Source organism: Rousettus aegyptiacus, unplaced genomic scaffold (genome assembly GCF_014176215.1).
Source record: "Rousettus aegyptiacus isolate mRouAeg1 unplaced genomic scaffold, mRouAeg1.p scaffold_m13_p_4, whole genome shotgun sequence".
NCBI lineage: Eukaryota > Metazoa > Chordata > Mammalia > Chiroptera > Pteropodidae > Rousettus > Rousettus aegyptiacus.
The window spans coordinates 138,422,878-138,448,821 of record NW_023416307.1 but is presented as its reverse complement, the minus strand read 5'-3'; the positions used below and the strand labels follow the sequence as shown (position 1 = coordinate 138,448,821).

The 25,944-nt window shown below is 36.6% G+C and overlaps 2 protein-coding genes and 1 non-coding gene across 5 annotated transcripts in view; 2 read left to right on the top strand and 1 right to left on the bottom strand.

Annotated features, from left to right (window-relative positions):
• The first annotated feature begins 44 nt into the window (after nucleotides 1–44).
• On the top strand, nucleotides 45–25,944 carry NKIRAS1 (NFKB inhibitor interacting Ras like 1). 3 transcript variants are annotated; one of them, XM_036218637.1, is made up of 5 exons: nucleotides 45–208; nucleotides 3,955–4,066; nucleotides 10,743–10,984; nucleotides 20,115–20,222; nucleotides 24,408–25,944. In XM_036218637.1, exons 2-5 carry the CDS (start codon nucleotides 3,973–3,975, stop codon nucleotides 24,567–24,569), a joined length of 606 nt encoding a protein of 201 aa, XP_036074530.1. In that variant the 5' UTR covers nucleotides 45–208; nucleotides 3,955–3,972; the 3' UTR covers nucleotides 24,570–25,944. The 3 variants fall into 3 exon arrangements, with proteins under 3 accessions (XP_036074530.1, XP_015980375.1, XP_015980374.1); XM_016124889.2 differs by lacking the exon at nucleotides 24,408–25,944 and adding an exon at nucleotides 888–954 and having other exon boundaries at nucleotides 49–208; nucleotides 20,115–21,234; XM_016124888.2 differs by lacking the exon at nucleotides 24,408–25,944 and having other exon boundaries at nucleotides 51–208; nucleotides 20,115–21,234.
• TRNAI-UAU lies at nucleotides 4,403–4,475 on the top strand. The gene has a single exon. It is a non-coding gene; the product is annotated as a tRNA-Ile (tRNA).
• Nucleotides 22,031–25,944, bottom strand: part of LOC107500063 (ubiquitin-conjugating enzyme E2 E1) — a 64,088-nt gene continuing 60,174 nt past the window's right edge. The window contains exons 5-6 of the mRNA XM_016124887.2: nucleotides 23,747–23,894; nucleotides 22,031–22,785 (exon numbers count right to left, since the gene is read on the bottom strand). Coding sequence (XP_015980373.1) covers nucleotides 22,688–22,785; nucleotides 23,747–23,894 — 246 coding nt within the window. The 3' untranslated portion in view covers nucleotides 22,031–22,687. The remainder of the gene's footprint in view (nucleotides 22,786–23,746; nucleotides 23,895–25,944) is intronic.

Sequence of the window (25,944 nt, the reverse complement as noted above, 5' to 3'; positions counted from 1 at the left end):
GGAGTTCCGCCGGGATTGAGCGCAGCTTTCCCTATTGTCCCGCCCCCTGCTCCTCCTGGCGGCAGTCGGTAGCTAGTCCTCGGCGGGCTACTGTCCAAGACGGCCCAGCAGCCGGAGGAGGGAAGTTGGGGGCGGTGCTGCAGGGGCTGAAACCTGCCGTGGAGCTAGCTGCGCAGCCAGCGCGCTGTGTCTTCTGCCGAGTGTACAGGTCTGTATAATGAGGCTTACGGGTCGGCTTCACGCACTGCAGGCTCCTCACTTGAGGTGTCGCTGCGGGGAACGCTGTCCTCTTTTACCCCGGGATGGGTGCAGTAATCTGGAGACCCGAGGCTGTTCTGGCAAACCCCTGCGACGCTGCCCGTGCCGCCAAATAAGGCGTTAGTGGTGCAGGGGCTTCGGGAGTCGGGGCCTTCGCACTGCACCTCCTCCGGGCCCCCGGATCAATTCTGGTTTTAGCCCTGGTGCGCCCAGCCCCAAGGGATTTTTCCCTAAAAAGGGTCTGGGGGTAGGGGTAGCGTGGGCGGCTCCGCGCCTTTCCTGCGCATGGATTTGGTTCAAGTATTGCTACGTTAAAACCACAGTTTTAGGAAAGCGAAATATTTATTTGTCAAGACCTGGTTGGAAGTTGCGAGTGTTTGGGAAGAAATACCGAAAAAATGCTGGCATTTTGTGTTGTGTTCTTTATTGAAAAATGGTTTACTAGCTTCTTTGGGTCTCCAGAATATTTTCATTTTCGGTAGTCGTGTGGTTTAATTCTACGCATTCTAAGTTTAAGTGGGCCAAGGTTTAAGAGAATCATATTGTCCTTCTAAATCATGAGCGGTCTTGATTATTTCCCGCTCCCCCCCCCCCCTTTTTTAATGAAGTGCCTAATATGTGCCCCGCAGTGTCCCAATTGCTGGGGATGCAGCAGAACTAGCTTTCTTGGAAACGAGCAGTCAACATTGAGTTAAGGTGTGTGTTATGTTGGGACAAACGTTAAAGGGGAGGGAATTGATTGATGGGCAGTGTTGGGGTCAAGGTGGAAATTTTGGATGGATATTCAGGTTAAGTCTTGAAAAGTACCATTTGAGAAAAGACCTGAAGGATGTGAGCGGGTGGAGATGTGGGGACTGATTTCAGTCAGAGGGATAAATGGCAAGGTCGGAGTATGCCTAGATTAACACAGGAACTGGAGGCAGTGTGACTGGAAGCAACAATAGGGCAGATGACATGAGAGCATTTCAAACTCTTGAAACCTAGATTTACATAAGAGACTTGGCCAGCCCCAGAATCTATTCGTGTGAATCAGTGCTTATTCAGTGTACTGCAGATGACTTTCTTTTTTTTTTTTTTAAAGGAAATGGTGCATATTTATTGTGTTTGGGAATTATGAAATATTACAATCTTAAAGAACTGAGCTTTTAGTAGTTTTTGTTTGTAAATGTGAGTATAAGTGTAACAACCACTTTTTATGTAATGTGAGTCACCAACATCGTTATATACAGAAAATATTTTTGTGTGTGTATTAATTCACTCAGTACTTACATTAGATATTAAGTTTTTAAAGAATTCATACTTTTCATTGATAGTATCAAGTCACTAATCTTCAGCTTTATGTAGTATTGTTTTCCAGTTGAAGATAACTAAGTATCTAGAATGTTTCAGCTGTACTTTGATTAATCACTTATCCTTTCATCTTTCTTTTCTTTTTCATGTTGTAAAATATTTAACATGGTCTACCCTGTCTTATATCTTTCCTTGTCTTTCTTTCCTAAAAAAACGTTAAAGTCCTTACCTTGTTATTGAGTTACCTCTATTCAGTTATTGTTACTGTTTGCTCTTGATGATGAGATTTCTCTGATATATTGAAGAAACCCTCCCCCAATTTATTCATTTATACATACTCAAAAAATAATACATATTTTTAACAGACTTTCTCCACTAATCTTAATATCAGTGAGTGACGAAAGTACGATTTAAAACAGATATATCAAGACCATTTCCAAAGACACTTTGAAGTATTTGATTTCTGAGTTTCTCAGGATTCTGTTGGTTTCAGCAATTTCCCAGTTTGCTGCCCTCCCCAATACTCCTGTTTGCCTCCCTTTAACAAAGGGTCAGTTGTTGTAATTAATGTATTTTTCTTATAAATGCCTGCTTCACTCAATTACAGTATGTATCTGCTCTTTTAAAGCACTTGAGTTTTTTTGAAGATTGGTATGATGTGTGGTAAAGGGACTTTAATTTTTATTATTAAACAAGAAGGAAAAAGGAGGTAAGGATTGGTATTTAGAAATTCTGCTGGAGCCAAGACATTTTCAGAGGATGGGAAATATAAGGAAATAATAGAAAAATCAGAATTTATATCCCAGTAGCAACCTTTTCTGACAACAGAATCATTCTATGCTGCCATCATTTTTTCTTATTCTCTGGAAGATTTCTTTAGGTGGCAGCTTTCTTTAAATTTTAACTATTATCATGAAAAAAACCCTTTGAAAGAAAGATTCAGGGTTATCATAACTTATAGGAGACCCACAATATGCAGAAGAGAGTGGAGTCCTGATAAATGAGATGACATTAAATCAATCATAAATTCAGAGGTATGTATAGAAAACCTTTTAAAATGGGCCACAGCTGCTGACGTAAGAGATAGAGCACCATAGGTGATCAGTGTTACACAAAGATCTGTCCTCATAAATACTGAGAATTTTCCCACTACAGTTATGTTGAAAGTATAAAGAAAATAAAGTGATGATTATTCCTCTGCTGACAAAATGTGTACTGCTCTGTAAACGAGTGCTATATTATTACTGTGCAACAATAATAGTAGCATTAAAAATGTTACTGCCCGCAGATTAGTGTCAAATGCTACTTTTGTAGACTTTGAGAAAATAAAGTGGGGAAGTCAATTGCTACTTAATGTTTTTTGTGTTAAAAAGAAATCAATAGGATGTACAACACAAATGCATACACGGAAAGACTCCCAGCACCCCTTTAATCTGAATGCTTATTTGAACTTTCTTATAGTTGTGTTTTGACTTCAAGTTGTTCTATTATCTCTTTTACACAGTTATTTCATATTCTACCCTTCTAGGTAAGGAGAGAATTGGAAATAAAAAGGTGGTGGGAGATGGCAAAGGCAATGTGGACATTTAAATTCTCTTTCAAATTATTCTATTGTGAGCCTTTTTTCTTTTCTGCTTTGGCTTTTGGTAACTGCCTTCTGAAAAAGCTCTTTGAGGATAACCGAAGAAAATGTTACCTGATCTTGCTCTTCATCGGATATGTTAGGAAGCTAGGAGAGATGAGTTTACTTTTTCTTTCTGAAGTGCCTGAGCAGTTTTTCTAGCATTAAGAAGGATGACTCAAAAAGAACTGTTTCTCAAGATTTTGGTAACCCATATGGCTACCAAACTCCTCAGAAGAAACTCTCAGTGGCATTAATAGCCTTAATGTTTCTTTTAAAAAAATCATTCTCCATCCAAAATTTTTATCTTCAAGCTTTCTTAAATTTTTACTTAAATGTTAATTTTCCAGGTAAATATTGATGAGCTGGCAGCCTCTTTTTTTTTTTTTTTGAATTTTTATAAAAATTTATTTGAGCCAAACATAAGATATGCCTGGAAGCAAGATCTGAACAGACTGAGAAAAATATTTCTGGCAGTCTCTTTAAAGAGTGGGTTTTACATAGGATTCAGTTTGAATTCCTATAGATTTAATTGGTATTGAAATAGTCTTCGTATAAAATGTTTATTTTTGAAAACAAACAAATATGTATTCATATCGATTCATGTATTCTTATGTTTATCTATATTACTTTGCAAAAATGTATAAGAAACCAGTAACACTGATTGCTCTAAGGGAATAAATGGGGGTTGGAAGATATACCTTATTCTATATATTAAATTTAAACAGAAAGGAAAAGGAAAGGTTGATTTCAACAGTTTTAAAGATCTCCTATTCTCTTTACAGTGATCTCCTGAGAGAAGAATGGGAAAGGGCTGCAAAGTTGTGGTCTGTGGCTTTTTATCTGTGGGGAAAACAGCAATTTTGGAGCAGCTTCTTTATGGGAATCATACTGTTGGTAAGATGACTTTTCTCTAGTTTCTCTTTAGGTTCTGGAAACTGTTAGGGGCCTTTTGTTGGTCATGCTAACCTAAAGATGGGTGACGGTATACCAAAGTGAGGTGTAATCCAGAGACTCAGAAGGATGGATCATAGAAGTCAACAGAATGGGAAAGGAAAAAATAGAAAAAAACATCTTTTATGATATTGAGGTTCAAGAGTGTTTGGTGTAAGTTATCGGAAAGAAAACTGTGTGTGTGTGTATCCTTTCTACATGTGTGGTTTCCTGTGATTTACATAATGAAGAGTGGTCTTGCAGTCATAGAATCACTGACTTAAAAGTAACACTGGGGGTGGTTCCATAGAGTAGTGGTGAGCACGTCTGCTTTATATGCAGAAGGTCTTGGGTTTGAGCCCCAGTGGAGCCATGGCCCATACCCTCGGTGTGCCAGGCCCCAGGTGTATGAGCCAAATAAAAATAATTTTTTTAAAAAATTGCATTAAAAAAAAAGGCAGTGAATGATCTTTCATTCCTATTTCAAACATGACTTCCCAATACTGCTGTGTAGGTTTGTTTTAAAAATGGGAGGTACAGCTCTTTGCTACAGTATGACCCAATTTTGTGAATTGGATTATCTCATTTATTTAGTCATTCATTGAGTTAAATCATTACTAAATACTTGCTCTATGCATCCAGGCTGTGATGAGGCTTCACGAGAATTCAGAGGTGAAGAAGACACGTTTGGCTTTCAGGAGTTCATGGTTTAGTAAGAAAGACAGACATTACAAGTTAGAATGCAATGATGTTTTTGTTAGAGAAGAAGGTAGATTCATAGATCTTTGAAGTATTTGTCTCTGGCAAGTAGCTTAGAGCACATTTCTATTTTACTTTTATTAACTATTTTGTTGAGCTCTGCTTCTCTTCTACCTTCCCAAAATAATATTTTACAATTTTGGTTAAATCCATATTTAGTTTTTATGGTGCCTGTGCCAGCAGTTCTCAAACTTTTTGGTTTCCGAATACCTCCTGTCATAAAATGTTACGCTATTGGTTCTTAAATTTTTACCTCCAGATTGTAATTTATGCCTATGCAAAAAAAAAAAAAAAAATTGTGCCCAGCAGAGAATCCCTTTATTCTCTTAAAAAGCCACAAACAGCTTTTGTTTGTATAATAAAGGCTATATCTTTTGATATTTTTCCTTCATTAGAAATTAAAACTGAAAAATTCAAAAAATACTTATTAAAATAATAACAAACTTAACACATACTAAGACATTTTATGACAAAAATACATTTTCAAAAAATTAAGAGAGCATTGATTTACATTTTTGAAAATCTAATGTCTAGGTTAACAGAAGGCAGCTGGCATACCATATTTACCATATCATGTTGTTTTACTTGAAATAAATGAAGAAAATCTGACCTTATGGAGATATGTGGTTGGAAAAAGTAGGAGTATTTAAGGCTTTCCAAATATTCTTTGGTATTTCACAAAAAGCCAAAATGTGATGATTATTTAAAGGTTATTGCAATACGGAATCTGAAACCACATAAGTGAACTTTTCCTATTCTATTACATTAAATTCTCATTGATCTGTCTTGCACTTTAAATGAGTTTTTTACCCAACCATGGCTTTTTCACATCATTAACTGATCATTTGGAAAATGTGGTTCCCTGAGATTAGCAGATCTTCCAAATAACATTTATTAATGTCCTCACCAATCTTAACAGTATGGGGAAGCTATCAAATTCATGTTGATGGATACAATTCTAATTTCTGCTTGAGAGCTCAAATTTTATCGTTGACAACAAACACTACTAGCTATTTTCCTTGAAATGATAGTCTCCCTTTATTCATTTTTGAGAAAATGTCTGTCAAATATCCTGACTAACCATGATTTTTCTATCATTTCTTCTTTTTTAAAAAGTGGCTAGTTTAGCTTGCAACTCAAGCACAAGAGCTTTTCCTCTAGACAATTACCATAATTCATTTTACAGAAATACTTTATGCATACTTCCCATTAATCACATGGAATATTAAAAAATACAAAGACATATACTCAAGATTGAGATTTAATAAAATTAGTAATTTTTACTGCTTCATGAAGGACATTCTTAAGTGAATAGCCTCAAACTGGAAACAGCCCAAGTTTTTGTCCAAATAGAAGAGAGAAATAAATTGAGTTATATTCATACAATAGAATACTGTAAAGCAATGATGAGGAAGTGAAACTGGCTTTTTATTTTTTTAACTGCAAGTAAGAGCTGGTGAAGAATACAACTGCTAATACAGTTGATGCCACGGCCTTGATTTGTACTAAGGCACCAGCAGTTTTACCCACCATTGCTTTTGCACTGTCAGTGCAAGTGTCAGCATAGTGGAGAAGACAGATGTCTTCATGTTATTATGAAAATAGTTTTGTCCACATGGATTCCCTGAAAGGAGACCTCCAGGGATCCGTAGACCACACACTTTGAGAGCAACTGGTGCATGTAAATATTCGCAGCTGAGCAGCGGTGTGCAGTATGACTGTTTTCTTTCTTTTTGTTTTTATGGAGGCTAATATTTGCTTTATTTGTCATTTCTTTAGCATTGTTTATACTTTTTGTTAATCCTTCCAACATATCCAGATGTTTCTCAATTTTCCACGTCAACTCTATCAGGTAATCCTTTTTTTACCCCTTGGAGATAGCCTTCCGGGAACTAACAACCTAGGCCTATTACACAGCTATCACCATGGAACTTCCCTTTGCCTTTCTTTCCTCCTGGATTTGATTTCCTGTTTCCTAGATCTCTTGTCATCTTCTTTTGGTTTACACCCTTCTTTTGGTAGAGTACATCTCCGGTAATTCTTTTTATGTTGGAAAGGTTGTACAGTGGAATGGGGCGTTGGGTGATGACAGACCTCAAAATGCCTTCTATGCCTGGCACATAGTAGTAATCTTGGGGCTTCTGAATAGAGGTATTTATTGTCGCTCCTGTGATTCTCTTTACTCCTGTGTTGGGTGCTGTTTTCTGGATCTGGTACCTTCCTCTTTCTATGATTACATGCTAATTTTGGAGCGCCCCCTCAGGTTTCTGAGAAAATGTATGTGATACATTTTTTGAGGCTTCACATGCTTGAAAATGTCTTCATTTTACGCTCACAATTGAATTATAATTTTGATGAGTAGAGAATTCCAGGTTGAAAATAATTTCCTTTCAGAATTGTGAAGGCATTCTCCATTTTTAATCTGTTCTTTTATTATAAAGTGCATCAGACATATAGCAAAGTACATAAAACACATATGTGGTTTAAAGAATAATTATAAAACCAACCTTTGCATAATCTCCACGCAGGTGAAAAAGTAGAACATTGAAGAACACTCTAGTAGCTTCCCAAGTTTCCCTTTCCAGGGACAACCTAGCTCTTCCCTTGGCTTTTGGTTAGTCATTCTCTTGATAGTTTGGCCACATTGCTAAATAACATAGTTTATTTTTGCCTGTTATTGACTTATATAAATGGACTCATGTTATATAAATTCTTCAGTTTCTGGCTTCTTTTACTTACTCTATTTGTAAGGTTCTTTTCATATTCTAGTTAGCTGTGACTTAATTTTCATTGCCTTTTCATGTGACTATGCCTCAATTTATTTATCTCTTCTAACTTGATGAACATTGGGCTGTTTCCAGTTTGAGGTTATTAGGAATAATGCTGCTATGAATAGCCTTGTACATGTATCCCAGCTATTATGTGGACAAGTTCTGGAGTATATATCTAGAAGTGAAATCACTGGTTCATAGAGGATGTATATCTTCAATTTTACCAGATTCTATTATCTTCTTGCTTCTACTGTTGCTTTTGAGAAGCAGAGAGCCATTAATATTCTTGATGTTTTGTATGTAAAACCTTTTGTAGCTTCTCTTTCTTGTCCCCAGTGTTCTGAACTTTCACAGTACTGTATCATGGAATTAGTTTGTTTTCATCTATGGTACTGAGCACTTGGTGGGCCCTTTCAATATGGAAGTGCATGTTCTCAGTTCTGAATTATTTTATTGATGCTTTCCCTCCTCTGTATTCTGTTTTCTCTTTCTGGATACTGGACCTTCTGGGCTAGTTATCTAATTTTTTTTTCCTCTTGTTTTTCATTTCTCAATATTTTGTTCCCACTTTCTCAGAGTTTTCCTCATCTTTACTTTCCAGCCCTTCTATTGAGGTTTCATTTCTTAGTATACTAATCTTATTTCATGGGTTCATTATCCTATATCTTATTTCATGGGTTCATTATCCTATATCTTTGAGTATAATATTGGATGGTTTTTTTTTGTTTCTTTTTCTTTTATTTCCCTTAGGTACTCTTTTCTGATTTTTGGTCTCTCTTTTCCTCAGATATTTGGTAATCCTTGCTCCTACTTAAGAATGGAGAACTAAAAAGTTAATTGAAAGTCATGAGCATGTAGTTAAGATTTATGACTTTGAGCTTCATTATATGGTGATCTCGGTGGGGCATTTGTTGAGGAACCCTAGAAGTCGTCATATGTAGGACTTTACCTTTTTCACTGACCAGATTCCCTAGATTCTTTTGCCTAGAGGATAAAGACCTGGCTGCCAAAGTTTTGAGAGCAAAGGAAGGATGTCACTTAATTGCCCCTCATTTTCACTGTGGAATTCATGCCCTTTATCCTCCAGTCTAAGCATCCTGTTTACCCTCCAAAAATTGTACCCTTAGTCTTCTGCTGATACAGGATAGGGGTAGTTGTCCAGCATCATGCAGTGGGAGAGCTAACGGAAGAGTCATGACATAAGTTGATTTAATATAGTAACAAAATGTCAAAACGTCTAAGCTTAATGGGGGGAGGAGGGGAACTAGACTGGCTTTTGATAAAACATCTACCAAAAGTCTTGGTAGCTTTTTCTATAAATATTTTTGTATTCAAAGGACAGATAAATTTGTATCTTAATAGAGTAACCTTTAATTTCCTAATGGTAGCTTAATTTATCACAGGATGATACACATACTCAAACTTACGAATAATTGTCCCTTTCTAAACATTTTACACATTCCTTAATGTAAAGAATTATTCTGATCAAAGTAAATTTTTGGTCTCGTGATCCAGTCTGTTTATTGTTACGTGATTATTCCTTTTGATCTAATACTTTATGAAATTTTTTTTAATACTTGTAGACATTTCTTATAAGGTATCTGTAACATCATTCTATAGTATTTAGGTTGTTTAAGAAAACTATAGCAAGAGTTTTCAAAAACCTGTAACATAGTATGTTTTATTGGTATAGGATGTTATCTATATGATTCAGTACCTCTAGATGTAGCTCATATTTAAGTATGAATGTGATTACTGGGACAGCATGTTACATGCCTTTCCCAATACACATTAAGACTCAAATTGTTCATCTCCCCTTAATTCCCTTATCAACAAATGATTATTGAATACTTGCTGTGTACACAGAATGTTTCCTTTCTCTCAAAGAAGTTATAGACTAGTTGAAGAGACAAACCTGTACAAATGGAGCAAAATGAAATACATCTTAAAACAATCACTCAGGCAAGAAAGGGGCTGAAATTGGGACCGTTAGCAATTCATTCATTTTTTCATTCATTCAGCAAACATTTACTAGGGACTTTCTATGTTCGTGAGTCAATTCATTAGTCCTCAGAGCTATCAAGGTAGATTAGCCACAGTGCTGGCTCTCAAGGAGTTTAAACTCCAGCTTTAGAGGGGACCTATATGAAGGTTTAAGTATAAAATGGTATTATCTGTACAAAGCAGAGTGGGATCAGAAAGGAGGGAATGGGATAATCAGGAGAGGATCCACAGCGTTGACATTTGAGCAGAGCCCAGAAAGGCTACAAGGTGTTTACCAGGTGTAAACTGAACAATTGCAGTGGTTCAGGTGAAGATGACACACCAATGAGAATGGAAAGAGGCAATGTAGATTAAGCCCATGTTTCATCAGTAGAGTGGCTTATTTATGGCAACTTTTGCCCACACTTTCCTTGTAGAAATAGAACTCTAAAGACTGCCTAGGTGGATGGGGATCAAAAGAAATCAAGGAGGAGGAACAGGTGTGGGAGGAAAAATAACAAGTTTTGTTAGTTTGAAGAACTCGCAGGACACATAAAAGTGCCCAGTAGGCATTTGTGAATTAAAGCCTGGTGCTCGGGCCCACACTGGACATAGAAATTTTTGAGTCCCTTCAACAGATCCTGGAAATAGTGGAAGTTGTACAGGAAAAAAGCAGCAAATTTACCCCAGGTCCTGCCCTTGGGTCTGATGGGCCGCTTTGTTGTTGAAGCTACTTTTAAAATCAGCCTTTACTTTTCCCATTTAGGTATTAAGTTCTTTAACTCTTATTACAATTACTTTTTAAAAATAATAGTGGATCTCATTGCTAAATTTGTATTTCTACTATTGTTTCTATACAGAAAAAATATTTTTAAAAAGCACTTTGTTCATTTACTACAACTACCTTTCATTTTCAAGAAGTTAGTAAATGGAAATATGATCCTTATATGTAGTAAATAGGGAAGCTAGAAAGCTAACTTTTAAAAGATAAAAAAAATACTCAACAATTGGTACCGGGTTATCAAAAAGAGTGATTTTTAAAATTGAAGTATAATTAACATACTAGTTTCAGTGTAGAACCTAACGATTCTGCACATGTATATGTAAGCATTTGTTTTTAATCTCAGGAATGGAAGACTGTGAAACAATGGAAGATGTATATATGGCTTCAGTGGAAACCGACCGGGGAGTGAAGGAACAGTTACATCTTTATGACACCAGAGGCCTACAGGAAGGGGTGGAACTGCCGAAGCACTATTTTTCATTTGCCGATGGCTTTGTTCTCGTATACAGTGTGAATAATCTTGAATCCTTTCAAAGAGTAGAGCTGTTGAAGAAAGAAATTGATAAGTTCAAAGACAAAAAAGAGGTAAGTGGGTATATTTAAAATGTCAACTATGAATCATAATAGTATTTAAATTGTAGCATGGACTTTGGAGCAGTTAACATGTTTTGAAAGCATCAACATGTATTCATGGTATCTTTAATCTTCATTTTTTTCTTAGCCCAGGAAATAAAGGACTGACCGAGTTCAGTCAAGACTAGCACTTGACTTTCTGCCTTTGCTTGTTACCATGTATAAGTTAAATTTTAGTGATTTCATATCTCAAGTACTACATAGTTCGTTTCATATTGTTTAGTATCACTGTTTCCTAAGGCTCTTTATTGTCTCCTAGGATAAATAGGATTCTCGTAGTGAACCTTACACAAAAAAAATTTAATAATTATTGGGTACTACCCATTTGCTACTTAAAAGTAAGACCCATACCATGGTCTCAAGTCTTATATGACTTGGCCCATGCCTATCCTTTTCATCTTTTATTATTCTATTCCCCTGTCACTGTACACCACTGACATTGGTCTACTTTCTGTTTTTTCAACATGATAATTAAGTACTATTAAGTGCTTCTCAATTACTGTTTCCCCCGCCCGGAACTCTTCTTATCACAGATCTTTTTCCAGATCTTCGCATGGCTGACTCCTTATCATCCAGGAGTACATCACATAACGTACTGGTTAACATCATTAGCTAGATATTTTTAACCTAGATATTTATATTTTATTTATTTTTATGATGAACTTTTTGAGAGGATTGTAGATTCACAAGCAATAAGCGAGATCCTTATCTAGTTTCACCCAGTGCCAACATCATGCAAAGCTATAGTACAACATCAGAACCAAGAAACTGACATTTATACAGTCAAGATACAGAACATTTCCATCACTGTAAGGATCCCTCACATCACCATTTTATAGCCACACCCACTTCCCTCCCATCCCGCCCCCTTCTTTATCCCTGACAAACACTAATCTGTTTTTCATTTCTAGATATGCTAACTCATTTCAAGAGTGTTAATGTAAATGGAATGATACAGTATGTATTTTTCCACTCAGTATAATTCTCTGGAAAGTCATCCAAGTTATTGCTGAATGGTATTCCATGGTATGTATGTACCAAAGTTTAACCATTTACCTGTTGAAGGACATCTGGGTTGTTGATATTTTATTTATTTTTATTATTTTGAATACTTATTTACTTTGTGAATAAATACCAATTTTCACAAGGTTCAATCTTAGAAAGATATTAAAAAAGCAAATTGAATGCTCCCTTCCAACTGTTTTCCTTTTTTCCCATCTTAACAGATAAATGTTGTTATTCTCTGGAGTATCCTCCCGATTCCCCTCCCAGTCCACCACAGAGTTGAAAGTCTGGTTCAGTGAACACTCATATACTTGATACCTGAATCTTGGCTCAGTGCCTCAACGTTCTGACTCAGTTTCCTTATCTGTAAAATGAGGATAATAATAGTATCTCCCTCATATGGTTGTTACAAGGATTTAGGAAGCATATTCATTGAGCAAGTGCTTATTGTGCCTGGCATTGTTCTAGGTGAGGTGCAGGGAATATAATACACAACAAAACAGTCCCTGTTCCCATGAAGCTTTTATTTTGGGAACAAGTGGGGGAGAGCCAGTGAACAGATATATATTGTGAAGAGTGACACTATGCAGAAAAGTAAAACAGTGGGGAATGAGGGTACTATTTCCTGTAGGGTGATCTGGGAACGTATCCCTGAAAGGTGACTTTTAGCAGAGATTTGAAGGAAGTAAGGGAGGGAGCCCAGCTGATGTCTGGAGTACTCAGGTGGAGGGACTAGGGACTCGGTGGTGCAAGGGTCTGGGGCAGGTGTTTGCTCGTCATGTTTAGGAACAGAATTGAGGCCAGAATAGGCTAGGATGAGTGTGGTAGGGGATGAGGGCCACACTTTGGATTGGAAGCCACTGGTTTTGAGCTGAGGAATGACATGATCTGGCTGAGGTTATATTTATTTTCATGTTCGTTTTTAAAAAATTGAATAGGTAATGTTTACATGTGGTTGAAAAATAAAAATGATATATAAAAGGGACTATAGTGAACTCTAATTCCCACCTCTGTCTTTACTCACTGAGTCCCAGTTCCTCAGGTGCGTTCTTTTTATATTTTCCCAATTTACTAGTTATGGGGCATCCTTCCAAAGTTTCTTAATGTAAGTGTACATAAGTAGGAATAACAAATATACTTTTTTCTTATTTTTCTCTTTCTTACACCAAAGGTAGCATGTTGTTCTGCACCTTGTATTTTTCATGTAACATATCTTGGACTCCTTTACATATCAGTACTCAGATTCCTTTTTTTAACAATATTCATTGTGTGGATGTAGATGTATCATACTTTTTCATCCAGTTCTAGATTGATGGACATTAGGTGTATTTCCAGTCATTTGCTATCATGAACTATATACAATGAATATTTATTTATATTGAGGTAACTGGTTAATAGCATTATATTAGTTGCAGGTATATAACACTATAGCATGCTCACCACCACAAGTCTAGTTTCCATGCATCGCCATGCATTTAACCTCCTTTACCCATTTCGGTCTCCCCCTGCCCCTCCCCTAGTTCCTCTGATAACCACCAGTCTGTTGTATCTATGAAATTGTTTTTGTTTTGTTTGTTTTTGTTTTATGTTCCACATGAGTGAAATCATATGGTTTTTGTTATTTTGTGTCTAGCTTATCACACTTGATGTAATACCGTCACCTCAGGTCTATCCATGTTGTCACAAATGACAATATTTCATCTTTTTTAATGGCCGAGTAGTATTCCATTGTGTATATATGCCACATCTTCTTTATCCATTCATTCATCAATGGACTCTTAGGCTGTCGTAAATAATGCTGCAGTAAACATCAGGGAGCATATATCTTTTCGAATTACAGTTTTTATATTCTTCAAATACCCAGAAGATTGCTAGATCATATAGCAGTTCTTAATTTTTTGAGAAACCTCCATACTCTCTTCCGTAATGACTGCATCAATTTACAATCCCACCAATAGTGTACAAAGATTCCCTTTTCTCCACATCCTAATACTTGTTATGCCTTTTTGATAACAGCCATTTTGATTTGCATTTCCCTATAATTAGTGATGTCAAACACCTTTTCATGTGCCTGTTGGCCATCTGTATAATATCTTCCTTGAAAAAACATCTACCAAAATCATATGCCCATTTTTTAATCAGGTGTTTTTTTTCGTTGAGTTGTATGAGTTCTTTATATATTTTGGATATTAACCCTTTATCAGTATCATTTGCAAATATCTTCTTCATTTGGTTGGCTCCATTTTTGTTGATGGTTTCCTTTGGTGTGAAGCTCTTTTAGTTTTTAGTTTGATGTAGTCCTATGTGTTTATTTTTGCTTTTGTTTACCTTGCTATTGGATTCAAATCCACAAAAACATCACTAAGACTGATGTCCAGAAGCATAGCACCTGTGTTCTTTTCTCTATGTATTTTATGGTTTCAGGTCTTACACGTGAGTCTTTTAATACATTTTGAGTTAATTTTTATGTATGGTATGAGATAATAGTTCAGTTTCATTCTTTTGCATGTGGCTGACCAGTTTTCCCAACACCATTTATTGAAGAGACTTTCTCCATTGTATGTTCTTTGCTCCTTTGTTGTAAATTAGTTGTCCATATATGTGTGGGTTTATTTCTCGGCTTTCAATTATGTTCCATTGTTCAGTGTGTCTGTTTTCCTGCCAGTACTGTACTGTTTTAATTACTGTAGCTTTGTAATATAGTTTGAAATTGGAAAGTGTGATACCTCTGGCTTTGTTCTTTTTTCTCAGTATTGCTTTGGCAAATCAGGTTCTTTTGTAGTTCCATACAAATTTTATGATTTTTTTGTTCGATTTCTGTGGGAAAATGCCACTGGGATTTTTGATAGGGATTACACTGAGTCTGTAATCAGATTGCTTTAGGTAATATAGAAGTTTTAACAATGTTAATAACTCTTCCAACCCATGAACACATGGTATCTTTCCATTTCATTGTGTTATCTTCATTTTCTTTCAACAATGTCTTGTAGTTTTTGAAGATTAAAAGTTTTATCTAAAAAAAAAAATCCCTTTTTTGTATATGTGCTGCTGAAGCACTAAGAACACTCATATTTATATCTATTAGTTCTTAACTCTATGAGATTTCAAAATCAGTTATGACCTAAACTATTTTCTTTACAAATTTTGTAATTGATAGCATGAACTCATTTTTGTAAACCCAGGTAAAACAAAAATATATTTGTTAATAATTGAAAGACATGTCTATTTAATCAAACCTGCTTAACGTCAAATATTTTCCCAGATCACGTGATCCTGAAAAGGATTTGCGTTAGTTTCTATTTCTTAATTTATATAACCACTTAATTCCTTTAAGCCAAATATTACAAACTAGTAATATTATCAAGAGGCAGAAAACACTATACCATATATAAAAGAGACAAACAGATACCACAAACAAATCAAAACATAAACAGAATTACTAATAATTGTAGGGAACACCCAAGATTTTTAATTTGTCCTTGACAATTTTTAAGGATGCTGGGGTGGGGTCGGGGATGGGAGTGTGAGTCAGGTATGGGAGACTTAAGCAGCTTGTGTTTTTAAAAGTGCCCCCTCTCCATTTTTTTTTTTTTCCTCTAGTTTCCTCAGGCTCAGATAGTTATAGGGTTGTATTTGTATTTCTGATTTACCCAGTAGGAAGGCCTAGGGAAATCCTGAGATTTTTTTCTTAAAAATTCCTATCAGACTGAAAAATCAACTTCCGCTTTTGCAAAATTTCTGAACAGAATTATTAAATCCTTTAAAACCTGTTCAAATATACCAATTCTCATAATCTTATATCACAATAACTTTTTAAAAATTTCCACCTTGTTGCAAAATCTCGATTTTCCTTTTTTCCCACTTATTAACCTAATGTTTTTATTAGCATCTGTAAGTCGTAAGAAGCTGAAACAGCAAATTCAAAAGGCTTAAAACTAGTTATAATTCTTTGTGTCTACCTTTTTCTCCCCTTTTTATTGGAGTGGGGGCAATCCAAGATCAAGGTGCGGTCAGTTTCATTTCTGATGAGAGTTCTCTTTCCTGGCTTGTAGTTGGCCGCCTTCTCTCCCTTTTTCTCTAAAGTGCCAGACGATTGTATTTCCAATGTCCTGACTTTTTTTTTTTTTAATACAATATCTGCAGATATCTTAAGGTGACTTGGAAGAGATCTGAGTGGACTTTGATTTTTGTTCTGATTTCTGTCCTTCCATCTTATTAAGGGAGTGTTAATGGCTAGTTATTATACCAATATGAGGACTCTCTCAAAATTTTTTTAATTTAGAAGTTTTCCAATTCAGGGTAACCATCACCTGGCCATTGATGGTAGGATTTTAATAGCAACTCAAACCATAAGCGTTTTATGCTTAACTAAGGAAACAAAAGGCTTCCATAAAGAGCACAAAGGACTCATGGATCCAACAGTTCACAAGCAGAATTAGCCTAAAAAAGATGGGGAGCCCTGTATTTCAACAGCTCTTCCAAAATAGGGAATCATGTGCTTCCTCCCACTTTTGAACAGAAGATGGCTTAAGATGCCCTAAGCTTGGATCCACAGCCTGTTCAGCTGCTCGCCAGATGCATGTACATAATCCAGCTGGTGGAGATAATAGACCATCTCTGGAGGGAGCAGGATTAATAGAAAACAGGAATACTTAGAGCAAGTTTTTTTTTTTACTAGAGTCATGTTTGCCCCAAAACTAGTTTCACAAGTATTTCTCCTGCCAATCTAAATTTAGAAAAGAAAAAAAAAAAAAAGGACTCTTAGAACTTCTAACTTCCACCAAACCCGAAAGACATAAATGCTTACCACCTCTGCCAGCTGTGGTGAGATGTCCATTATCCCTTAGCTGAGGCAGTCCAGGGAGCTAGCAGTGTCCCAGCCAGGGAATTCCCTTGGGTGGCTCACCAAAAAGGGGAGTGGGGTGGGTAAAAATATATGTATTTCCTTTCTTTCATCTTCTAAGTTCTTCTAGAATCAAATTAACATTAATAGGAAAAAAATCAAATTTTTAATAGATGCATGTGGGGAATTCACAGAAACATAAGAATTCCAGACAAGCAACATTGGGTATATATGACATTGTTGACAGAGGGGGTGGGGAATGGATCTTAAGATTTCAAAAGTGAGAATGGATTTTTCTTACACGTAGTTGAGAAAGAACAGAAAACACACATGGCAGGCAAATGCTTGCTAGGCACGCAAAAGCAATGGGACACAGGGCATTTAACTAATAGGCTCCTGTTCAGTCTTTCTGTCTAAAGCTGGGGTGATTATGCTAAGGTTTTCTTCCAGCAGTACGTTTTTCCATCTGAATCTCTTAGGTAGAAAAGGTGAGGGAGCAGGGATTAGGATTCTAAGTCTTGTTTCTTAATAACCAGTTTAAAATTAATATTCCAAAAGGCAAAACTTTTGGTTTCCTTCATTTTCAGTACACAGGTTTTTCACTCTTTCTTAAGTTTTTACCTAGGTTTTATTTTTTGTTGTGATCGTAAATGGAGTTCTCATTTCTATCATAGTTTATAGAAACATAACACATTTCTGTATATGATTTTTACCCTGCAACTTTACTGTATTATTGCTAATGTTTTGGTGGTCTTCAGGTTTTCTGTATATAAAATCATGTCATCCACAAATAGTTTTACTTTTCCCTTTCCAATTGGATGCCTTTCTTCTTGCTCAGTTGCTCTGGCTAGGACTTCCTACTATGAATAATCATATACATTTACTGTTTTGTATATTTTAGGGTATAGTTGTAACATCAAGCAGTTGAAATGGGGTTCTTGAGTCAAAGGGTAAATAATATTAAGGTTACCTTAATGTCTGTTTCTCCAGGCTTGACAATAATGTGTAGTTAAACTTCTGGATTTTGTGAATCTTCTGGTTGCAAATGGAATTTTAGTAGTTTCATTTTCCTTAATCTGAGGTTGAGCATCATTATAAAATCACTTTGACTGCTATATTGACTAGACAGTTGGGAGGAAGGTGAGAAACAAGGAATTTAACTAAAATGCTGTTCCCTTGGAGCACTTTAATATTTATCCAGTTGGAGAGTTGAAGAGAACCCAGCAAAGGAGTCTAAGAGGTGGCCAGTGAGGTAGGAGAACAGATAAGGCTGTCCCGGAAGGCAAGGAGGAAGGAGGGCACTTTAAAGCCGAGGGCGAAGTGGCCAGCCTAACGTGGAGACCTTACCAGTTTTAGTAAAACACTGATACAACGTCTGCTTGGGCTGCATGCGAGAGAACTGAACACAGGAAGCAGCTCTTTGAAAGGGTTTTGAGTTAGAGGGCAAGTATGTTGTCCCATAAAGGGAAACGGGAGCTGGAGAAGGATTTATAAAGAGGGTTAATTTTGTTGTTTAGGTGAAAGAGAACATTGTATGCTAATAGAATGATTGACAGAGAAGTGAAAATTGGTGCAGGAGAGGGGATAATTGCCTGAGTGACATCCCTGTCCAGGTTGAGGATGAGTTCTAGGGGACATCTATGGGTGGAAGTAGATGTATGATGGAAGCATGTGAAAGTTCTCTTAATTGCTTGAGTTTTCCTGAAATAGTATGGACATCACTTGAGATTAAGGCGGGGGAAGGAAGAGATATTAGAGGTTGGAGAAGAGGACCAAGGTAACATCTAGTTGCAGAGTAAATGGAGGAAATGTAATATATTTGCTGGAGAAAACCACCTTACTTGAGGCCAGTCATGCATTCAGACCAGCCACGTTTTTCTCTACCCACGTTCAGTAAGTGGTGTAGGCACAGAGTCCAGTTAAGTTAAATGTAAGGGGTTAGGTTAGGGGTTTACCAGGTGAATACAATGGTATAATGACAGCAAGGGAGTAAATTAAAATAATCTCAGCTGGGTGAGGAACTGAGGCATGAGGGGTTGAAGGACAGTGATAAAGTCAGTAGGTCCTTGAGGTATTTACAGTTGTAGTGGGGTATTAAGTGTGAACTAGGTAGGTAGAGGTCAGGTAGGTAGAGGTCCGAGTGGAATCCCTGGAATTGAGATCACAAAGGGGAGCAGCTATAATGGCAAAAGCGAGGACATGTTCAGGAGTGTGAATGGTTGAGGTCCGGAGGATGATCAGATCTGTGATGGAGTCAAAGAACTGAGACAGAGTTACTCGAAGGGTCATTCAGATAGCTAGTGAAAACACTAGGAATTATGACAAAAGTAGTATGGGGGTGACCAGGAGTCAGGTCTGTAATGAACAGCAAGATCGGGTGGAAAGTGGGTATTAGGTAGTAGCAGAGATTAATAGCACCAACCTCCAGATTTAGGGTTTTTGGGGAAGGACATTGTTGAAAGCAGCACTGAGGGACAAGGACACCTTACATTCTCCTACTACCTGCCCTCGCACCAAGAGTACTGCAGGGCTGAGCCAGGTTCCAGCTAAGCAAGGGGGCATTACATTCAAAGCAGTGATGAGGATATAGGGACATTCCGTTGAATCTAGGAGCAAAGTGGAAGTTTCTGCAGTTCGGGAGGAGAGGGAGATAGAGGTCAGACTAGGAGATATATGTGAAAATGAAAATCTTGGTGATGAAAAATGCCAGCAGGGCCTGAAGGGAGTTCGTGCTAAGAAATGGTGGAGGAGTATGAGATTCGCCAGGAACACCAGAGCTCCGGGGCCTGCTCTTCCATCCTGCCAGGAAGGCATGGCTTTAACTGGGGCACAGAAAGCTCGACTTAGAGAGGTTGTAGGGGTGCAGAACTCACCGCTCCGGGAGTCCTCTGGTATTCTGAAGTAGATATAGTGAAACAGCAAACAGCAGGTACAGTGAAACTGAAATGCAGACCCATTGAAGTCAAAATATCTGTAGCCCTAGGTATTTCCACACATACCTGAATCGAGTAACTTCACCCATTGTTCATTTTAAATGTTTCATAGCAGCCTGTAGAGCGTCTGCATTTTTAACAAAAATGCATTAAGGAGCGTCCTATACTATTTTATCATTCAGGTCACATCTAAGAATCAGTTTTGTTGAAGCAGTTAAATGGGACAACTTCCTCTATTTCTTCATTTTGCCCAAGAACTGATGTTGGCAAAGTGTGATCTTTTTCTCCACTTTTCTTTCAGGTAGCAATTGTCGTATTAGGAAACAAAATCGACCTTTCAGAGCAGAGACAAGTGGACGCGGAAGTGGCTCAGCAATGGGCAAAAAGTGAGAAAGTGCGACTGTGGGAGGTAACGGTTACCGACCGGAAAACTCTGATCGAACCCTTCACTCTCTTGGCCAGCAAACTTTCCCAGCCCCAGAGTAAATCCAGCTTCCCTCTGCCTGGGAGGAAAAACAAAGGGAACTCTAGCTCTGAGAACTAAAACTCAGTGCCACAGTTGTTTGTTGAATAGTGATTGCCCTTAACTGTCTGTGAACATATTTAAAATAAGCCATTTGTAGCTACTTTTGGTCCTTTGAAAATCCCTAAGGAATTTAATGCACTTTAGGATTCAGTTAAATTATTTGGGCTGTATTACCATTTTCTGATATAAAATAATATATTTGCATTCTGGATGCTTGAAACTTGTCCCTGATATTTGCACGTTATTTATATTTGTGCCTATGAGAAGCGACCTGCCCCCTTAACCTGTTGCAGAAGCTATCATTCTGTGTAACTTTATGCATTGTTAGCTCAAACATAACTTTGTTTTTAAAAAATTCACCAGTCATCTAATACCTAGGATTATAAAATGACATTTTTTTGCATGTCCAAACTGGATCACAAACAGTTTGGGTACTAAATTTTATCTGGTGGAGATCCTGCTAAATAGAACAAAACGTATGATGCTGCTTTGCTCACATTGTATGTGTAGCATGACTTGAGGTAGTAGGTGGTATAAATATGTTCAGACTGTTTCCCCCTTCTTTAAGAAAACTGGTAGGTGTGTAAGGACAGGAAAGTTTCCATTTCCCACTTAGAATACTATACCTTTTGGAAAACTTCCTTGGATATAGAAATGCGGAATAAAATGTATCATAAAACTATCGAACTACAGGTAGTCTTCAAGTTAGATATCCGAGTTTGTGTTAAGGTTCTCTGAAGATTTTGGCAAAATCTGAGCAATGGGGCTTATTATATTTAGAAAATTGACAATATTGTATCTAATTTTAAAAGGAGGAAGCAAGCTATTTAGTGGATGCAATGTGAAAGCAGTTAACTGATTTAAATGTAAAATAAAGAATAAGCTGTTCAGCAAAGAACTGTGAAAACATCTAGTAAATTTTAACATCTTAAATGGAATACTTTTAAAGGCTCAGTCCTGTGAATTCCAGCCAAGAACTGCATGTGAGATATAACACTTATAAATCAGTGCCATTACCATATAAGTCTTTAAAATTTCTCATCATTATTTAGGTCAAAAATGATTACTCACATATGATTGTCACTCCCTACATTCTCTCCCAGTTACTGTTTGGTCTTCTAGCTTTTTTCCTAAGTATTTTATATAGATGGATAAGTACTTTTGCAATTATTAAGTAACATACTAGATCATCCTGCAGTTTGCTTTTTTCCCCTACTAAACTTAGATCTTTCTTAGCATGCATATAGTTACCATGTTCCTTTTAAATGCTTAATGAATGTATATGTACCTTGTCCTGTGCATCAAGGTGTTTCTCTGGCATAGATAGAAATAGAATTGCTGCATTCTATAGATATGAACACTTACGTACTGCTCCAGTGTGTCTGTACTAAGTGATCCACAAGAGAACCCATTTCTCATGTACGTGTCACCATAGCATCTTTAGAAATGCTTTTAAAAAGATGAGGTAGGATTCATCTTTAAAAGACCTTTTCCAAGACACCTCAAAATCTATCCTGTAAGACTGCTATAAATTAGAGTAACATACCAATCCTAATAGGTGCTTGATAAATGATACCAGTTCATTCAGTCTACAGTTACTACGTTGCTTTTAGGAGTAAAGGTCTATCCAGTTTAAAAGAACCTGCAAATTACAAAAGCAAAATAAAGTAAATGAATAGAGCAACGTTAGGTGGTTGTTTTAATATTGTTTATTAGCACAGTAACAAATGCAGACTTTAGTCCACAACATAGAACCATTTCACTGAGCAAATCCTATTTCACGCTTTACAGTTAACAGCTTAAGGTATTTTACTACAGGTTTTCACAAGTCCTGATTCAAATTTCTAATCTTTTCACAATAAAGTAGATTGACATTTAAAATAAAACACATAACTATTCATTTCCTGATGTGTGTCCATTGACATGAGATGACAATCTCTAAAAACTTAAATATCCATATTCTCTTTCAAGAAGAGCAAACAAGTTCCAATTTTTTATAAACAAAAATGTATGTACTCTTTGAAGGACTTCACATAAATGGCCATGTGTGTAACCTGGACAAAATTAAGCTGTTTTAAATTTACAGACTACAAGCAACTGAACCCAAATGTCTATTCTTCGCTGTACTACATTTCAGCTAATGTTGCAGAACTAATGACAATTTTAAATGTTGCTATTACCAATTCTGTCTACTGTAGCAAGATACCTTAAGTTACAACAAAATCTTAATAAGACTGAATAATATCTGTTATAGAAATACCCTACTCTTTACCAACTCCCACCCTCCCCCACCCCTTCAAAATCATAAGCAGCTGTGACAAATAAGGTAAGAATTGTGAAAACCCAGTTTATGTAGCGTATCTCTTGGTCCACTGTCTGGCCATTCTGTCATGTTCTGCTCTGTTGGTCATATACTGAGTGGCAATACTTCCCACCAAGGGGTCGGCTGGAAGAAAAGAATGTAGATTACTTTGGAGAAAGGAAAGGGACATTTTAAGTTTTAGCAAATTAGTGACAGCTTATAGCTTAGGAAGAACTGTACCAAGTATTTGGGATCAAGTCCATCTCTGATGCACCACTCCACCATTCCAGGTACTTTAAAAAACATAGCAATGCAGAAGCAAAAATTCTTATCAAAATAGAATACTTAGGCTTTTAGTACTGGTCTGGCTTTATCTCCTTAGTTCATTCCATTCTTCGCCACCCAAACAGAGCTCTTCTGTTGTTGTATGTTAGGGTGTAAATTCAATAAACTAGAATGTTCAAGGTTCCAGACTACAATGCACATTCAGCTGTGTTCACGTGACCTTTCACTCACTCAGTGGCAGCAATGGCGACACTGAACACGTAAGTCGACACTGAACATGTAAGTCATGGAGGCTGTTACAGTGTAACACCGTTTACCTCTACACTGTTTACCTAGAAAGAGCCTGGACTCCAATTAAGTACAGCATTTCTCTGATTCCTAAATAGAAGCTTTTATATTTGGTTTATTTAGAGAAAAAAAATTTAATAAAGAAATTGAACACCGCCTCAGTAACCAGCTAGAGGGCAAGTGCTCAATGAATCTGCAAACTCAGGTGAGGTTAAAACAGGCAAATGACTCAACATTTAGAAGTATGTGGTTTAAGAGAACCATATGAGAAGTATGCAAGAGAGAAAATAATGGAAAATGTGAAAAACTATGGCAAACTGTAGTCTTCTGTTTAAAACTTGTTCCTAGAACATACCAATGGTGAAGTTGCATTTTCCAACTAGTAGATTGAACTTGATTAAAAATTTCTTTGAAAAGCAATTATATTTGTCCTTTGAAAGCTGTTAGAAAATGAAACCTGTACCTTAGGTTTATGTCGAAACAAGTATTATTTGGATGAGGAAGAATAAAAGTGAGAGGTCATTAACCTTACCAGGATTACAGTCTGTAAGAAGTGAGCAGATAGAAAGGAGGACCTTCGAAATGGTTAGTGCTGGGCTCCAATTATCTTTCAATATGTCCAAGCAAATAACTCCTTGACTGTTAATATTACAGTGATAGATTCTTGTCCGAAATGTAACCTAAAAAATAAGTGTTAAACAAAAAACATCAAACAATAAAGCTTTGTACTATAAAAACTTTTAAAGAAATAGTTTTAAAATATGTAAGTAAAGTAACAGTTTAAAAATGGTAAGAGACAGTTTGAGACTAATAAATTTGAGATTAAGAGATTAAAAGGTGTATGCTGATACAATCTCAGGGACTGTCTGTTTCATTTAAAAAGTAATATCCCTCAACAAATAAAAAGTAACTTCAATATTTCTTGAATTCGTCTTTAGCAATTTTAATGTTTTAAATATTTTGCTAACATGTCCAAGTTTGAATAGCTAATTGTTTGCTGACCTCTTGTGTTAGCTGGTAGTACTACATAGCCTCAAAGTATGCTTTAGAAACAAAATCAGAGGAGCAATAGTGTGGGTACTTAAAATACAATTAAACAAAATGCTTAGCAAACAATGATCACACACCCAAAAAGCTGTAAAAAATTTTTTTTGATGAGATTTGTTTCTGTGCTGACCTTTAATTTACATCAGATCCCGCAGATATCCTGTCTACGTAGATCACAGAAATTCACTATAATGGAGTCTCCACAGGAGAGGAGCCAAAGATGGGTAAGGACCACAGCAATGGACAATAATAAACATAGGTTACAGGAACCTGGGTTTGGTCTAATTTTTGTTTGTGAAATACTCTGATTCATTCCAAAGTAAAAATAACCTACAACTTTACCACATTTTTCATTAATGATAGACTTTCAGTCACTTCTAGCTGTTGCAACTGTACGTGTATCTAGTAAGTAATCTACCCCCAACCCCAAGAAGACACTTTCCTTCTGACACTGTGAATAAGAATCATAGATTGATGACTGTTATAGGAGATAAGTGATTTCCCAAAGCCCCTAGAGGTGAGAATTTGAACAAGACCAAAAGATGACAAAGAGCAGAATCCAAGGCTTTGGTAGGAGACTCCGATTCTGTAGTGCATGGTTATTTTGACACCACTTTTTAACTGTTCAGAAACTTTCTGTTGAGTGGAAAGAAGAGGATTAATTCTGGGCTATGTTACTGGACTGCTGTAGAGGTCCCCCCGCTCCCTGTGCCGCCATCCGCAGTTTTTTGATTTCAGTTACCTGTAGTCAACTGCAGTCCAAAAATATTAAAGAATTCCAAAATAAACAATTCATGTTTTAAATCATGTGCTGTTCTGAACGGCATGATGAAATCTCACACAGTACCGCTTGAGATGTGAATCATCCCTCTGTCTAGCGTATCCACACTATATGTACCACCCTCCCATCTGGGTTCTCCAATAGACTATCGAGGTATTGTACTGCTTGTGTTCAAAGTAACCCATATTTTACTCAATAATGCTCATATAACTTATTACAACATATCGTTATAATCGTTCTGTTTCATTATTCTTGTTAATCTCTTATTATGCCTAATTTATAAACGATATTTATCATAGGTTACATGTACGTATAGGAAAAAACAGCACAGTTGACTCTTGAACACAAGATTGAACTGCATGGATCCACTTACAAATTTTTTTTTTTCAGTCAATATTTTCTCTTATTTTCCTAGTAACATTTTCTTTAGCTTACTTTGTTATAAGAATACAGTGTATAATACATCCAACATACAAAATATGTGTTAACTATGTTATCAGTAAGGGTTCCAGTGAGCCATTAGTAAAGTTTCTGAGAGCCAAAAAAATTATATGTGGATTTTCAACTGCACAGGGGGGATTGGCATCCCAACTTCCACATTATTCAAGGGTCAACTGTGTATGTAGGCTTCAGTGCGATGTGTGGTTTTAGGTATCCACTGGGGATTCTGGAACACACCTCCTGTGAGTAAGTGGGGACTACTGTAGCAGGATCAAACCAAGCACTTACTCCTAGAAAAGATCTCTGCCAGATGAGGGAAAGTCAACCCAATAAAGTGTTGAATATACATTCAAATGTACTTAAGAGGTTCATTAAGGTATAACACAAATCTACTGTGAATAAAAACTCATTTTTAAAAGCTTCAGCACTCTCTCATGGGAATATGTAAATTTTAGTATAAA

Coding starts and splice junctions, on each gene's coding strand:
- NKIRAS1 (XM_036218637.1), top strand. CDS start 3,973: ATGGGAAAGGGCTGCAAAGTTGTGGTCTGTGGCTTTTTATCTGTGGGG. Junction 4,067..10,742: donor TTATGGGAATCATACTGTTG/GTAAGATGACTT, acceptor TTTTAATCTCAG/GAATGGAAGACTGTGAAACA. Junction 20,223..24,407: donor AGAAAGTGCGACTGTGGGAG/GTAACGGTTACC, acceptor AATTTACATCAG/ATCCCGCAGATATCCTGTCT.